A 16,004-nucleotide genomic window follows, 5' to 3' on the forward strand; every position below is an offset into this window, starting at 1 on the left:
ACCTTTTATTGCATTTTATTGTCTTTTTCTTTGAAAATTACTTGAAAAGACTCAGAATCTCCATAATCACGTAGATTTAATGAGATGGCAGAAAGAAATTAGACATATATATGTTATTTGAAAATGAAGACAAAGATTTGTCAATTTTTTCATCAGTTTTCAACATATATAATGTTGATCTCCAACTTAAAGCAGATGTTCACTCAAAAAAAAATATTTCTGTCCAATTCTTATGTATTTCAATTGCATATAAAATTTCCATCCATTTTGATCACATATTTTTAACCTAAACAAACTAATGAATTTTGTGATGCAAATTTGCCAACCTTATGTAAATGGAACAAGTCAGTCATAAGATTTATGTAATAATACCAATAAATCCAATTAGTTTTAAATGCATAAGAAACATTTTTATTTATTATTAGGTAATAACCCTAATGTATTTAAAATGCATAACTTTTAAATAATTTTTATCAATAAACCCAAAGTATTTCATATATTTAATTCTACCCCACCCAATCACACTGTGCTACAACAAAATCAAACTACAACACACAAAAAGAACAGCAAGAACACTTTTTTACATTAGATCAATTTATAAATGCTTCAAAGCATTTGGCTATATATGAGCTAGCAAGACATACCACACCGTGTTTATACACTTGTGTGCAAAAAAAAAAAAAAAAAAAGCCTAAAAATTGCCATATTTACATGCAAATTAAGGTTAAACCCTTTTGCCACAATCAACCAGTCTGAAAAAAAAAAAAAAAAAAAAAATCAACCAGTCTGCAGGAAAAAAAAAAAAAAAAAACGAAAATGAACTGTTAAAAACATTTATATCAGAGTGCAGAAATAAGATCAGTTTTCTCAAGAACTGCATATTTGAGGTAGTGTGATACATGGGCTAACTACTGCTTATGTTTCATAAAAAAATAAAAAATAAAAAAATCTAAATAATTTGGAACAATAGGACAGGGTCAATATCACTGTAGGGTGCCTTTTGGTGTCCTGAACATAAATAACTAATTTGCCATGATAACCCAACATACAAATGACTATGAAAGGTGTGTTATATTAGGCTAAGTTTTTTTATTCATAACAGAAGCATTACTTTAGATACATTTTCAATATTTTTTTTAGTTTTGTATGAGAGGATGTATGTTGTTTTGCTATGTCCCAGGCAATGCTCATTAAATTTGAATGAGAGTAAAATAGTCAAATCCAAATATATATATATTGTTTTCCTATTGATATTTTGTTAAATAAGATATTACTCAAATTGAGTGTATTGATCATTTTGTAATAAAAACAATATTTTTATTTAATAAGAAAAAAGAGTTTGTCCATGTCCCTTGAATGGTTGTCCACCCTGTCGTATTGCGGAATCTGTCCCTTTAAGAAGAGGCTATCACCATTAGTGACATCATTACAACAGATTTTTTTTATATCTTCAGTGGCGGGAATTTCAACTGCCGAGGTGAGTAGCAGTTGACTTTTCAACTGACAAATTTTCTTCATATAAGTTTGCTTACTTGTTTTGCCAAAGCTTAACATGTCCACCCTGTCGCCATAAAATATACAGGAAGTGATTAAAATACAATATTTTCAAAATATGTAAGTTTAAATATACCAAATTCTCTTCAACAACCAGACTAACTATTTAGCTAGTCACAGTTTGTTGTAATCTAATATGCTAATTGAAGCTCAAAATGTCCACCCTGTCATTGTTAAAAAATGTCCACCCTGTCGGCCACTTAGACTCGATGGGATGGACATACACTTGACAGGGTGGACATAGCATTCATTTGTAGTTATTATTGCAATTTATAGAAACATCTGCTGTAGATAACAGTTGTAATAAAATATATATATATAAATGTGATTGAGAATGTAATTATATATGTATTTTTTTTAAGTTGAATAAATGTTTCATTGTCATATTTTGTCATGCTTTTTGTGTCCACTCCGTCGTGGGCTCGTCCACCCTGTCATCTTGGTATTTTTAAATAATATTTAAAATAATAATGTAATCACACCTATATAATTCATTGTGCTAGGTGTGGGGGCAATAACATGCAAACAAAAAACTGCGTCCAAATATTCAAATATTTCTCCAAATAAAAAAAAATACATGTGCGAATTGTATGAATTTCTTTAAAAAAAACATTGTTTACATAAAATCTTTTATGTATTTATAATTTGAAAGCAAACAAATAACCCTGTTTAGGAAAGGGACATCATACTTTCAGAAAGTATAATTTGTATCTTAATAGTGCAATGAAAACATATTTAACTGTAATTTATGTCCACGACAGGGTGGACATATCTATGCTTTATGCTCTAAAAAATGGCCCATAATTTAAAAAAAAAAAAAAACATTGTGGGAGCTCAGATAATATATTTATTATAGAATTTGAGTGTCTACTATTATGACATGACATAAAGTGAATGGTAAATTAAAATCAAAATGTGTGAGTATTGTGAGGGTTGAAAGGCACTCACTCACGTGCAGTACTAAAGATGCTTTACACAGCTCACTGTGCAGTACCGCCACCTGCCGACTGGAGTATGGTAAACCATTCCATTTGTATATAAACCAGTCTCATACAATTTAACTAATTGGATATGACTTTAGCCAGCTGTATTTAAATCCTATTCATAATGTTTAAATGATTCAATTTAATAGTCTTGACAGTTAACAGGTTTATATTAATTTTATGTAATCAGAGTACATAATAATAATAATAATAAAAAATATTTTTTTAATAAAATCAAATAGATGCAAATGCCAGGAATCCTTTTTTTTTTTTTTTTTTTTGAGTGCATGTTTTGTGTAGTCTTTATTTGGAACGAGACCAAACAAACTCTTAATTTACAGTTGAGAATATCTTGAATATTTTCTAATTCTCCTGACAAGGCAGAAAATGGCCAATGTAATTAGGATTGCAACTAGAATTATAACAAATGCAATTACACCGCCAGGTAATCCACACTGAAGTTCAACATCAATAATCCTTGTACCTGTGCCATTACAAGTGGTCTCCATTAAGTGTTTAACTTTGATTTTGTTTTTTTTAACCCAGTTGATGAACTCAAAGTTACTACAGTTGCATACAAGGGGATTGTAGCTCAGATCAACAGTACTGTTATTTCCCAGATCCATAACGCTTCCAACATCCACTGTCACAATGGCATTACTGGCATAGTTAAATTGGAGAAAATGCAGGGAGTAAAATCCAGAGGTGCTCAGTTTAACCAACTTGTTTCCACTCAGGTCTACCTGCCTGAGATGCACGAGACCTTTAAACAAGTACTCTTCAAAAGCAGTTATTTTGCATGAAGATAGAATGAGGGTTTCCAAAAGAGGGACATATTTAAAGAGCTCCATCTGGGTAAGAACCCCTCCTTGAATTGTGTTCCCCTTCAAATTGAGAAGTTGCAAATTCTTCAACCCTTTGAAAATATGAATGTTTGTCAGACTGGTATTGGACCAGGAAAGATTTAGAGTTTTGAGATTCTGTAGATTGCTAAAAGGTGAACTGTCATTCAAAGTGTAGTATGAATGGCTGAAGTCCAAGTGCTCCAGCTGTGGAGTTGCACTGAAAGGCTGTGAACTCCACAACATTTGTGAGCCATAGCTGAGATTGAGGAGCTTCAGTTCACTCAGACCAAACAGCTGGTCATTACAACAAGGTCCCCTGGGATTTACTAAACTAAGACTGAGATCCAGCTCTTCTAGGATTCGAAGACTCTCCAAGCATTTGCTGCTAAAATTGAGTTGCTTTGAATTCCCACTCATAGACAAGTATGTAAGCGTGGGAAAGTTTCTGGTGTTGATGCTACAGACATCTTTAAAGCGGTTCTCATCTAGCACCAGATGGGACAATGTAGATTGGCCAGTCATGTTAAATTGCAATGAATCCAGGTGGGCTCTGGTAAGGTCAAGCTTTTTAATCCATTTAAGGCAATCAAATGGGAAGTTATTTATGTCTGAGAAATGCTGAAGCTGGAAATCCAGGTCAGTAACAAAGATCTTGCAGAAAGATTGTAGTGCAACTGATGGAATGTACACGTTTGGATCAGTTTCATACAATCCCAGGTTCAGTCTGTTGGTTTTAAGGCCTTCAAGCCCTTTCAGTAGGGAGGAGAAGTTCATCTTGCTAAGGCAGCCACTCAAATCAAGACTACTCAAGTTCAGTGACTTAAAAACACCTGGTTCTATACTGACAAAATCGTTTCCTTTGAAGCTGATGCTCATTCCATGCACATTACGGAGTGGTGCTAAATCATCCTCTCTTATCTGGTCAATGGAGTTCATGTCCAACTGCAGGCTGTGTAAGTTTTGACAGTGGAAACTGCTTAGTCCATCTAATGAGCGAATTTCGCTTCCCCCAATGTCCAGTACCTCCAAATATGCAAGATTATCTGATGGGATGTCTGATAGGCTTTGTATCTTTGACTGCGCAAGGCTTAGATATTTGAGTGCTAGAGGTCCAGAAAAAGCTCTTTCTGCGATGAACACAAGTGGGTTTCCGATTAGGATAAGGGCCGCCAAGTCAAGCTGATATTTAAAAATGTCTTCATACATGAAAGTGATGCCACATCTGTGGGTTATAGGGTTAGATGTGAGAAGAAGGAACATTAGATTCTCTGATGAACAATTTTACACAGTTCATCTTGAAACAAGTTGTTTTGCTCACCTTGTCAGGTCTAAATAATTCAAGCTCGTTAGCCTCTGAAAAGTAGAGTTGTATAGGGCAGGAAAATAGTTAAAGCTAAATATCAAAATTTGGACAGAATTTGGTATCTCATCTGGAATGACTTGTAGGTTCATGCCACTACAATCATAGCCATTTGTTACCTGGAAAAAATATATATATTAAAAAATAAAAATAATATATATATATATATATATATATATATATAACCTCTGAAACCAATCATTAGTGTTACATCAAACACTGAAACATACAGTTGTATAAATTAATTTGTGGCTTACTTTTGTCAGTAATGTTGAAGATCATGCAAAATATCATCATAATATATAATCATAAATGTACCTGTTCACACTGTCTCCTAGCCCATGGTGTTGCTTCGTCATATGGTAAAAGGTGAAACAGAATAGTGTAACATAACGTGCAGAAAACAAAATGCTTCTCCATAGTGTGAAGGACAAAAAAAGAACAGTGTCTCTTCTTCATTCAAATTTATAGGCAAAATAGAGGAACTTCAAGTAAAACAAGAAGTGTTCAACTATAACTTCCCTTTATGTCAACAATGATTTTCTGTATGTTTACAGCCATCACTATAATAAAGTACAGAAAGCAAACATGCCATTTTAAACTTTGGGAAAGTTTGATCTGTTTCAGTTTGAAGTACTTTCCAAAACTCAGTTTTGTTTTGTGTTTTGTTTTAATTCTGAAGGGTAGTGTGCTAAAGGAAAAAGCGTAATTGAATAATGAGTAACAATTTGTATGAAAAAAGGTACCTGGCCAAACACTGAATTGAATAAGATACATTTTATCTACGATTGTGACTGGATCCAATGTGCCAAACTATTTGTTGACTATTTTTTTTAACTATTCTTTGCAAAGCAGTATTACTATTAGTGTTCAAGGGGAGAATGATTTCCTGGGGGCCAGGACATTATTTGCATCGATCTTTAGCTGGAGTATACCCTCAAAGAGAAAATCAAATATTTTGTGTGTGCCTTGTTTATATTTGCTTTATACCATGGTTCACTTGAATACTCTATTCTGATTGTTTAAAAGGCATTCAGGTAGCTCCAGTCTGATTAATCACAATTCTAAATGTCTGTTGGAACTGGGTACTGACTTTTGAAATCATGCTGTAATTTAACATACACCAATCCAATGTCCCGCATGAAGCCTTGCAATAGAAACAGCTTTCCTGAAGGGGGTGTTATTTCGCTGTCTTCACTCTGCTCTGTAATAGGGTGACAAATTGTGATGTTAGTAGTTATGCAATCCTTACATCCAATTGAGAGATAAAGGCGATACTCATTATAATGTACGTATAAATAGAAATAAATCTTTTTCAGATTACAGAGTCTCAATGGGGCCAGAGGATTACTCTGTTTTCAAATCCAAATGTTAATACATTGGACATGACTCTAGATAGGATTTAATGACTTCCTGTATGTCTAGTGAGGACCACCAATTGCTTTAAAGGATGTGTATTGATATGTGTATTGATATGTGCATTATTATAATTATGTATTTGGCACAATTCATGTCTTTATGGATTATCGTCACATATCTAATTTATATAATTACCAATTTCTCTGTACAATCAATGTTATTATTTCTCATCTTTATTACTATTTTACAAAACATCTACCTGGATACTTATTTTCATTTCTAGTTAATCAAAAAGAGCTTTAATACTATTGTAGCAGCAATACTGTTAAATGTGTATTGTGGACAGTCAGTGTAAAAGTTAAGGTTGAATGAATCAGATGTCACAGTGTTAATAAGAATTTTAAGGAAGCCGTAAAGGGGAACTGTGGAAATTTTGTACTGATGATTATCTGCATTGTGACGTTTGATTTATAAGATTAGCAAAATTGGTGCTTTGCTAATTTTCCCAAAGCCACTTTTGTTTATAACATGAGATGATTTCAAGTATTGGGAAAAACAGTGGGTTCTACCAGGAATGTGTGAGTAAAACCACATGAGTGTTAAAAAAAAAAGTAAAATAAAAAATACAGTAACAACCATAATATTCACCAAACATAGGGAAATTTCATGCAGTTATTTTTTTCGCTACAACTCTCTTTCAAAAAGCAATTTACACAGTTTCAAGATCCTTATTATTAAGTGAATTCATTTTGGTATTTTGACAGAATCTGTAGCTGCATTGTCTAATATATACATACATATATACATACAGAGAAGGAAGATAATGTTTTGTGGTTTATGTGTAGAATTGATTATGATTATTATGATTAGTATTATTATTGTTAAACACAGTTCAGGACAGTAGTGCAAATAGTAATCACTCTCTATTATATTTCTATTTATCTATAGCTCTGAGTAAAACTAACTAATAAAAAATAAGAGATCACTGCAAAAGTATACCTTTCTCTGGTTTTACTATTTATAATATGTGTAAAATTAACATTTTCGTTATATTCTATTAACTACTGACAACATTTATCCATTTATTTGCAGAAAATGTTAACTGGTCAAAATAGCAAGGGTGTTGTAGCATTTTCAGACATCAAATAATGCAAAGAAAAAACAACTTCATATTAGTTAATTAAACAACACAATAGCATTGTTTTAACTTAGGAAGGCTTCAGAAATAAATGGTTGGTGGAATAACCCTGATTTTTTAAATTACTTTATGCCACTCCTGTCACAAAAATTCAAGGAATTCGGCTTTGTTTGATGACTTGTGATCATTCATCTTTCCCTTGATCACATTCCATAGATTTTTTATGGGGTTCAGGTCTAGAGATTGGGCTTGCCATGGTAGACCTCTATGCACACCTTGATTGAGTTGGCTGTGTTGCATGGAGCATTGTCCTGCTGAAAATATAAATAAATAAATAAATAAATAAATAAATAAATAAATAAATAAATAAATAAACGCCTTAGAATTCAGGAACATTGTCAGAGCAGAAGGGAGAAAGTTTTTTTTTTTTTTTTTTTTTTTTTCAGGACAACCTTGTAGTTTGATTCTTGCACCCTTCGCAAAGACGAATGTGCCCAATTCCAGCCGTTGCTGGAGCACCTATAGATCTTTACCGATCCTCCATCAAATGTTACAGTGTGTGTGAGTCACTATGGCTTGCAGGTCTCTCCAGGTCTCCACCATTAGATGACCAGTTGTTTAGCATAGCTGAAAATTGTACTCATCAAAGTCTACAGTGCAATCTTTACGATCTTTTGCATTTTAAGGATGGATGCAAGCTGACACTCACTGTATCCCTGTGCCAGTAAAGACAGAATTTAACCCTTCTTTTCCTCTCTTAAAAACATTTATTTTCAACTGTTTTGTCATGGTCTATAGTAATTATTTCATGCATTCTTATTTATTCAGTTCTAATTATTTACTACTAGCACTGTTTTGTCATTCAGCTGGTCCTATCGAAGACACTGAAGTAGAATGACTCCCATGTAGAGATGCTGGTTTAAGAAAACCAGCTGGTTTAACACCAGCACTCTCTATTCTATTTGTATTCTATACTTGCTTTCTTTTTATCTATTAAAAAAAAACATAAAAAAATAAAAATAAAAACTGTTTTTTTTAATTTAATTTTAATATATGTATTATATATGAACCTTGCTACATGTACTGGAACTTTTCACAGCATATACATGTTATTGCGCTTTTTTTAGTTTGATTGCTTGTATTGTCCTCATTTGTAGGAATTTTTGGATGAATGTAAATGTACATATTACATCTTTGTAGTTGCTTAAAAATATTTTCAATCAGGGAACAATTAAGTGCATGTTTGAAGTACAGTGGGGGTGAAGTGTCTCATAAACACAATATGAACAGTTCACAAAAGAGCGAAAGGGAGGAATGGCCACCTCTTTCTTTCTGCATTCACTTCTGACAAGAGGGCTGTCGGAATTATTTCAATTTATTTGGGTGAGATTAAGGGTTACTCGTTGAAGTCTAATGTAGCAATTTGGGTCAGCGGAGGCCCGCTGTCTGCTCTGTGTGCGCTGCTCCTCAGTTACAAGACATCTGATTCGTGCAGCTATGATGGTCGCCAAAATTGCCCTCAATGCCCAGTGCAGTTGTCTGCCCCATTTCATTGAAGCTCACTTTAAGAGTGAGGGAGAGCAGTGAGCATTAACATTTCTAAGAGGATTATGGTCTGGAAGGAAGGATTTTTTTTTTCTGCTTAGTAATATTTGCAAGTGGGCAGAAGTGCATCTGCAGTATCACGACTGAGAACCGCTGATGTGGGTGGTGGGCTGTATAGGCCCTCTGGTAATTTTGTTTCGTGTTACAATGTGGGGGTGTGATTTCAGTGTGCTATTATGCTTCAGGCCATGGCAGATTTTCTCTATTTCTAATCCTTTATTACGGGTAGCATTAATCCAAGAATTAAAAAGGGGTAGTGACAAGTATATTAAATGTGCAATATAATGACTTTGACCAAATTATGGCTTCATCCATATAATACACATGGTAATGCTTCAGTGTTTGAATAGAAAAATGGAAAAGCTCCTGTTTCACAGATATATATGGTTCTGAATGATTTAAAAATATATCAAGTTGATTGCAAAAAATAGCACTGACCAGTGAAGAATGTCTTGGTTACGTATGTAACCCTCGTTCCCTGAAGGAGGGAACGGAGACGTTACGAATGGGATCTCGCCCAAGAGCCCAATCACCTTCGAGTGATACAAAACGAGCTAATGCTACACAAATACCTTGGTCTGCGGAATTTGCATCACGAGCTCCGCAGAGTGTGTATATAAGGAGCAACGCGAGCAACTCGCATTCAAGTCTTCGCTGAGGAGCCGAGCCAGTGACCCGGCCGTTCAGCGGAACAGCGATGTGGCAAGGGGACGTAACGTCTCCGTTCCCTCCTTCAGGGAACGAGGGTTACATAAGTAACCAAGACGTTCCCTTTCAGTCGGTCACGTTCGACGTTACGAATGGGGTCCCTTACAAAACGCCACATGGCTGTCGTCCAGCGACCCGTGTGATTGATAGTACCCTGTCGTGAGGCGAGCACGAGTGAGGGCCTATAGCTCGCACAGAATACACTGGGTATCATATTCCAGCTGGACATATGCTAGCAGGCTGCCTGCCCGTGGGAGGACTTACAGAAAGCAGGTATCTACCAAGGTGGTGATACGTAAGAACTCTGTGGTACCCAGCCCGCAGGGTGGAAGTTTCAACGACAGAGCTTGCAAGGGGCTTGCCAAGGGAAAGACACATGCTGCGGAGATACTTACTGTGGACATACACACGTGGGATTACCCGGAAGGGGAATCACGACACATGGAAGCACCTAGTCCCACACATGGCTGACCAAAGGGCATGTACGCAAGTGTTGGACATCAACGGTGCTGGAGGAACCTAGGGTTCTGACTGAGGAACTCACCTGAGGGGAATAGCGCACGCATCCAGTCCGCGGAGTGGAATGGCGCAGCAAGCGGATTGACACCGAGCAGGTCCTTACTGGCCCGAAGGGGCGAGTACCTGGGAGGACACGTGCTCTACACGGAGATTATAAAATCTCGCAAATCAATCAATCAATCACCTTTATTTATATAGTGCTTTAAACAAAATACATTGCGTCAAAGCACTGAACAACATTCATTTGGAAAACAGTGTCTCAATAATGCAAAATGATAGTTAAAGGCAGTTCATCATTGAATTCAGTTATGTCATCTCTGTTCAGTTTAAATAGTGTCTGTTTTTATTTGCAGTCAAGTCAATGATATCGCTGTAGATGAAGTGACCCCAACTAAGCAAGCCAGAGGCGACAGCGGCAAGGAACCGAAACTCCATCGGTGACAGAATGGAGAAAAAAACCTTGGGAGAAACCAGGCTCAGTTGGGGGGCCAGTTCTCCTCTGACCAGACGAAACCAGTAGTTCAATTCCAGGCTGCAGCAAAGTCAGATTGTGCAGAAGAATCATCTGTTTCCTGTGGTCTTGTCCTGGTGGTCCTCTGAGACAAGGTCTTTACAGGGGATCTGTATCTGGGGCTCTAGTTGTCCTGGTCTCCGCTGTCTTTCAGGGCAGTAGAGGTCCTTTCTAGGTGCTCATCCACCATCTGGTCTGGATACGTACTGGATCCGGGTGACTGCAGTGACCCTCTGATCTGGACACAGACTGGATCTGGTGGCCACAGTGACCTCGGAACAAGAGAGAAACAGACAAATATTAGCGTAGATGCCATTCTTCTAATGATGTAGAAAGTACGGTGTTATGTGAAGTGTTTCCGGTTCCGGTTTACCTAATTAATGCAGCCTAAAAATCCTTTAACGGATTTGGATATTAAAAGCATATTAGTATGTTATGTGTATGCCAAGTTAAAGAGATGGGTCTTTAATCTAGATTTAAACTGCAAGAGTGTGTCTGCCTCCCGAACAATGTTAGGTAGGTTATTTCAGAGTTTAGGCGCCAAATAGGAAAAGGATCTGCCGCCCGCAGTTGATTTTGATATTCTAGGTATTATCAAATTGCCTGAGTTTTGAGAACGTAGCGGACGTAGAGGAGTATAATGTAAAAGGAGCTCATTCAAATACTGAGGTGCTAAACCATTCAGGGCTTTATAAGTAATAAGCAATATTTTAAAATCTATACGAAGTTTGATAGGGAGCCAGTGCAGTGTGGACAGGACCGGGCTAATATGGTCATAATTCCTGGTTCTAGTAAGAACTCTTGCCGCTGCATTTTGGACTAGCTGTAGTTTGTTTACCAAGCGTGCAGAACAACGACCCAATAAAGCATTACAATAGTCTAACCTTGAAGTCATAAATGCATGGATTAACATTTCTGCATTTTACATTGAGAGCATAGGCCGTAATTTAGATATATTTTTGAGATGGAAAAATGCAGTTTTACAAATGCTAGAAACGTGGCTTTCTAAGGAAAGATTGCGATCAAGTAGCACACCTAGGTTCCTAACTGATGACGAAGAATTGACAGAGCAACCATCAAGTCTTAGACAGTGTTCTAGGTTATTACAAGCAGAGTTTTTAGGCCCTATGATTAACACCTCTGTTTTTTCTGAATTTAGCAGTAAGAAATTACTCGTCATCCAATTTTTTATATCGACTATGCATTCCATTAGTTTTTCAAATTGGTGTGTTTCACCGGGCTGTGAGGAAATATAGAGCTGCGTATCATCAGCATAACAGTGAAAGCTAACACCATGTTTCCTGATGATATCTCCCAAGGGTAACATATAAAACGTGAAGAGTAGCGGCCCTAGTATTGAGCCTTGAGGTACTCCATACTGCACTTGTGATCGATATGATACATCTTCATTCACTGCTACGAACTGATGGCGGTCATATAAGTTCGATTTAAACCATGCTAATGCACTTCCACTGATGCCAACAAAGTGTTCAAGTCTATGCAAAAGAATGCTGTGGTCAATTGTGTCAAACGCAGCACTAAGATCCAATAAAACTAATAGAGAGATACACCCACGATCAGATGATAAGAGCAGATCATTTGTAACTCTAAGGAGAGCAGTTTCAGTACTATGATACGGTCTAAATCCTGACTGGAAATCCTCACATATACCATTTTTCTCTAAGATGGAATATAATTGTGAAGATACCACCTTTTCTAGTATCTTGGACAGAAAAGGGAGATTCGAGATTGGTCTATAATTAACAAGTTCTTTGGGGTCAAGTTGTGGCTTTTTTAAGGTTTGAAGGTTTTGGGGACATATCCTAATGGCAATGAGGAATTAATAATAGTCAGAAGAGGACCTATGACTTCTGGAAGCACCTCTTTTAAGAGCTTAGATGGTATAGGGTCTGACATACATGTTGTTGGTTTAGATGATTTAACAAGTTTATACAATTCTTCCTCTCCTATAGTAGAGAATGAGTGGAACTGTTCCTCAGGGGGTCTATAGTGCACTGTCTGATGTGAAACTGTAGCTGACGGCTGAATGGTTGCAATTTTATCTCTAATAGTATCGATTTTAGAAGTAAAGTAGTTCATAAAGTCATTACTGTTGTGGTGTTGGGAAATGTCAACACTTGTTGAGGCTTGATTTTTCGTTAATTTAGCCACTGTATTAAATAAATACCTGGGGTTATGTTTGTTTTCTTCTAAAAGAGAAGAAAAGTAATCAGATCTAGCAGTTTTTAATGCTTTTCTACAGGACATGCTACTTTCCCGCCAAGCAATATGAAATACCTCTAGTTTTGTTTTCCTCCAGCTGCGCTCCATTTTTCGGGCTGCTCTCTTTAGGGTGCGAGTATGCTCATTATACCATGGTGTCAAACTGTTTTCCTTAACCTTCCTTAAGCCTAAAGGAGCAACTGTATTTAAAGTGCTAGAAAAGAGAGAGTCCATAGATTCTGTTACATCATCAAGTTGTTCTGAGGTTTTGGATATGCTAAGGAATTCGGATACATCAGGAAGATAACTTAAAAAGCAGTCTTTTGTGGTAGAAGTGATGGTTCTTCGATACTTGTAACAAGAAGTAGAATTTACAATTTTGGCTATATGAAGTTTACACAGAACTAAATAATGATCTGAGATATCATCACTTGGCTGAATAATTTCAACACTATCAACATCAATTCCATGTGACAGTATTAAATCTAGAGTATGATTTCGACAATGAGTAGGTCCTGAAACATGTTGTCTAACACCAATAGAGTTCAGAATGTCTATAAATGCTGATCCCAATGCATCTTTTTCATTATCGACATGGATATTAAAATCACCAACTATTAAGACTTTATCTGCAGCTAGAACTAACTCAGATGTAAAATCACCAAACTCTTTAATAAAGTCTGCATGGTGCCCTGGTGGCCTGTATACAGTAGCCAGTACAAACATAACAGGGGATTTATCATTAACATTGGTTTCTCTGGATAATGTTATATGAAGCACCATTACTTCAGATGAGTTATACTTGAAGCCTGCCCTCTGAGAAATCCTGAAAACGTTGTTATAAATTGAAGCAACTCCTCCCCCTTTGCCTTTTAGACGCGGCTCGTGTTTATAACAATAATCTTGGGGGGTGGACTCATTTAAAATAATGTAATCATCAGGTTTTAGCCAAGTTTCTGTCAAACAGAGCACATCTATATTATGATCAGTTATCATATTATTTACAAAAAGTGTTTTCGTAGAAATGGATCTGATATTCAATAAGCCAATCTTTATCATTTGTTTATCCATATTGCATTTGTTTTTTATTTGTTGAACCTCAATTAAATTGTTAACCTTTACTTGGTTTGGACGTTTTTTGTATTTTCTAGTTCGGGGAACAGACACAGGCTCTATAGTGTGATATCTAGGTGAAAGAGTCTCTATGTGCTGAGAATTAACTGACCTCTGTGACGGGAGGCAGCTAGCAGATGGTCGGTTTAGCCAGTCTGTCTGCTTCCTGACCTGGGCCCCAGTTAGTCAAGTATAAACACTAAGACTATGTGCCATATTTCAAATGTGTTAGGTGTCGCCCAGCCCGCAGCTCTACAGATGTCTGCTAGCGAGGCGCCATGCGCCAGCGCCCAGGAGGAAGCTACGCTCCTAGTTGAGTGAGCTCTCACCCCTAGGGGGCATGGCAGGTCTCGAGCCTGATAAGCCAGGACAATAGCATCCACTATCCAGTGGGATAACCGCTGCTTGGAGACAGCCTTTCCCTTCTGCTGGCCTCCGTAACAGACAAAGAGCTGGTCTGAGGTCCTAAGGCACCGAGTTCTGTCCACGTAGGTGCGGAGCGCACGTACTGGACAGAGCAGCGCCACCATGAGGACCTGCTCCTCGTCCTCCCTGATCTTGCACAACGTCTGTGCGAAAAGGCTCACTGGGGGAAACGCATACTTGCGCAGGCCCAGCGGCCAGCTGTGTGCCAGGGCATCCGTGCCGAGGGTGCCCTCGGTCAGGAAGTAAAACAACTGGCAGTGGGAATTTTCTGGAGAGGCAAACAGGTCTACCTGAGCGTCTCCAAAGTGTTCCCAAATCAGCTGAATCGACTGGGGGTGGAGTCTCCATTCCCCGGGGCGAGACTGCTGTCGTGAGAGCTCATCGGCTGCACGATTGAGCCTGCCTGGAATGTGATTGGCACGAAGATACCTCAGATGCTTGTGACTCCACAGGAGGAGATGGCGAGCGAGTTGGGACATGCGGTGGGAGCGTAGACCACCCTGATGGTTGATATACGCTATGGTCGCAGTGTTGTCCGTACGGACCAGAACGTGCTTGTCCTTCAGCAGGGCCCTGAAGCGGTGCAGAGCAAGACGTACTGCTAGCAACTCGAGGCAATTGACATGCCACTGAAGTCGGGGTCCTGTCCAGGAGCCTGACGCAGCATGCCCGTTGCACATGGCACCCCAGTCCGTGGCAGAGGCATCTGTTGACACAACAACATGTCTGGACACCGGTTCTAGGGGCACGCCGGCCCGTAGAAATGAGGGGTCCAACCATGGGGTGAAGTATCAGTGGCAGGCCGGAGTGATGGTCACTCGGAGCGTGCCCTGTTGCCATGCCCATCTCTGGACTCGGTCGTGAAGTCAGTGCTGAAGCGGTCTCATATGGAGTAGCCCGAGCGGTCTGACTGCCGCAGGAGCCTCTGAAACAGTTTCAGTTGAACCGCTCTCTTGCCCTCGAATTGTCTCAGGCAATTCAGCAGTGACTGCGCACGCTCGTTTGTAAGCTGCGCGAACATGGCGACCGAGTCTATTTCCATACCGAGAAAAGAGATCCTCTGCACAGGGGAGAGTTTGCTCTTTTCCCAGTTGACCTGAAGACCCAGTCGGGTGAGGTGTCTGAGCACCAGATCCCTGTGCTCGCACAACCGCTCTCGAGAGTGAGCTAGGATCAGCCAGTCATCGAGGTAGTTGAGGATACGGACACCTTGTTCCCTGAGAGGAGCCAGGGCTCCCTCCGCGACCTTCGTAAAGACGCGGGGAGAGAGGGCCAACCCGAATGGGAGAACCTTGTACTGATATGCCTGCCCCTCGAAAGCAAACCGAAGAAACGGTCTGTGTCGAGGAAGAATGGAGACATGAAAGTACGCGTCCTTCAGGTCGATCGCCGCAAACCAATCCATCGGACGAATGCATTCGAAAATGCGCTTGGGCGTTAGCATCTTGAACGGGAGTCTGTGCAGAGCTCGGTTCAAGGCACACAGGTCCAGGATTGGCCGTAACCCACCTGTCTTCTTGGGTACTATGAAGTAAGGGCTGTAAAAGCCGGACTTCATGTCGGCTGGAGGGACTGGCTCTATCGTGCCCTTTGCCAGCAGGGTCGCGACCTCCGCGCGCATGACAGGGGCATCTTTGCCCACCATCGTCGCGTGGACACC

General features: G+C 38.7%; 1 protein-coding gene across 1 annotated transcript; it reads right to left on the reverse strand.

Moving 5' to 3' along the window:
- Positions 1-2,796: 2,796 nt before the first annotated feature.
- On the reverse strand, positions 2,797-5,164 carry cd180 (CD180 molecule). The gene is made up of 3 exons (XM_026212532.1): positions 5,061-5,164; positions 4,701-4,861; positions 2,797-4,604 (listed from the first exon to the last, which is right to left on the reverse strand). The coding sequence occupies exons 1-3, from the start codon at positions 5,160-5,162 to the stop codon at positions 2,873-2,875; spliced, it is 1,995 nt and encodes a 664-aa protein (XP_026068317.1). The 5' UTR covers positions 5,163-5,164; the 3' UTR covers positions 2,797-2,872.
- Positions 5,165-16,004: the final 10,840 nt, after the last annotated feature.

Source organism: Carassius auratus, chromosome 30 (genome assembly GCF_003368295.1).
Source record: "Carassius auratus strain Wakin chromosome 30, ASM336829v1, whole genome shotgun sequence".
Classification (NCBI taxonomy): domain Eukaryota; kingdom Metazoa; phylum Chordata; class Actinopteri; order Cypriniformes; family Cyprinidae; genus Carassius; species Carassius auratus.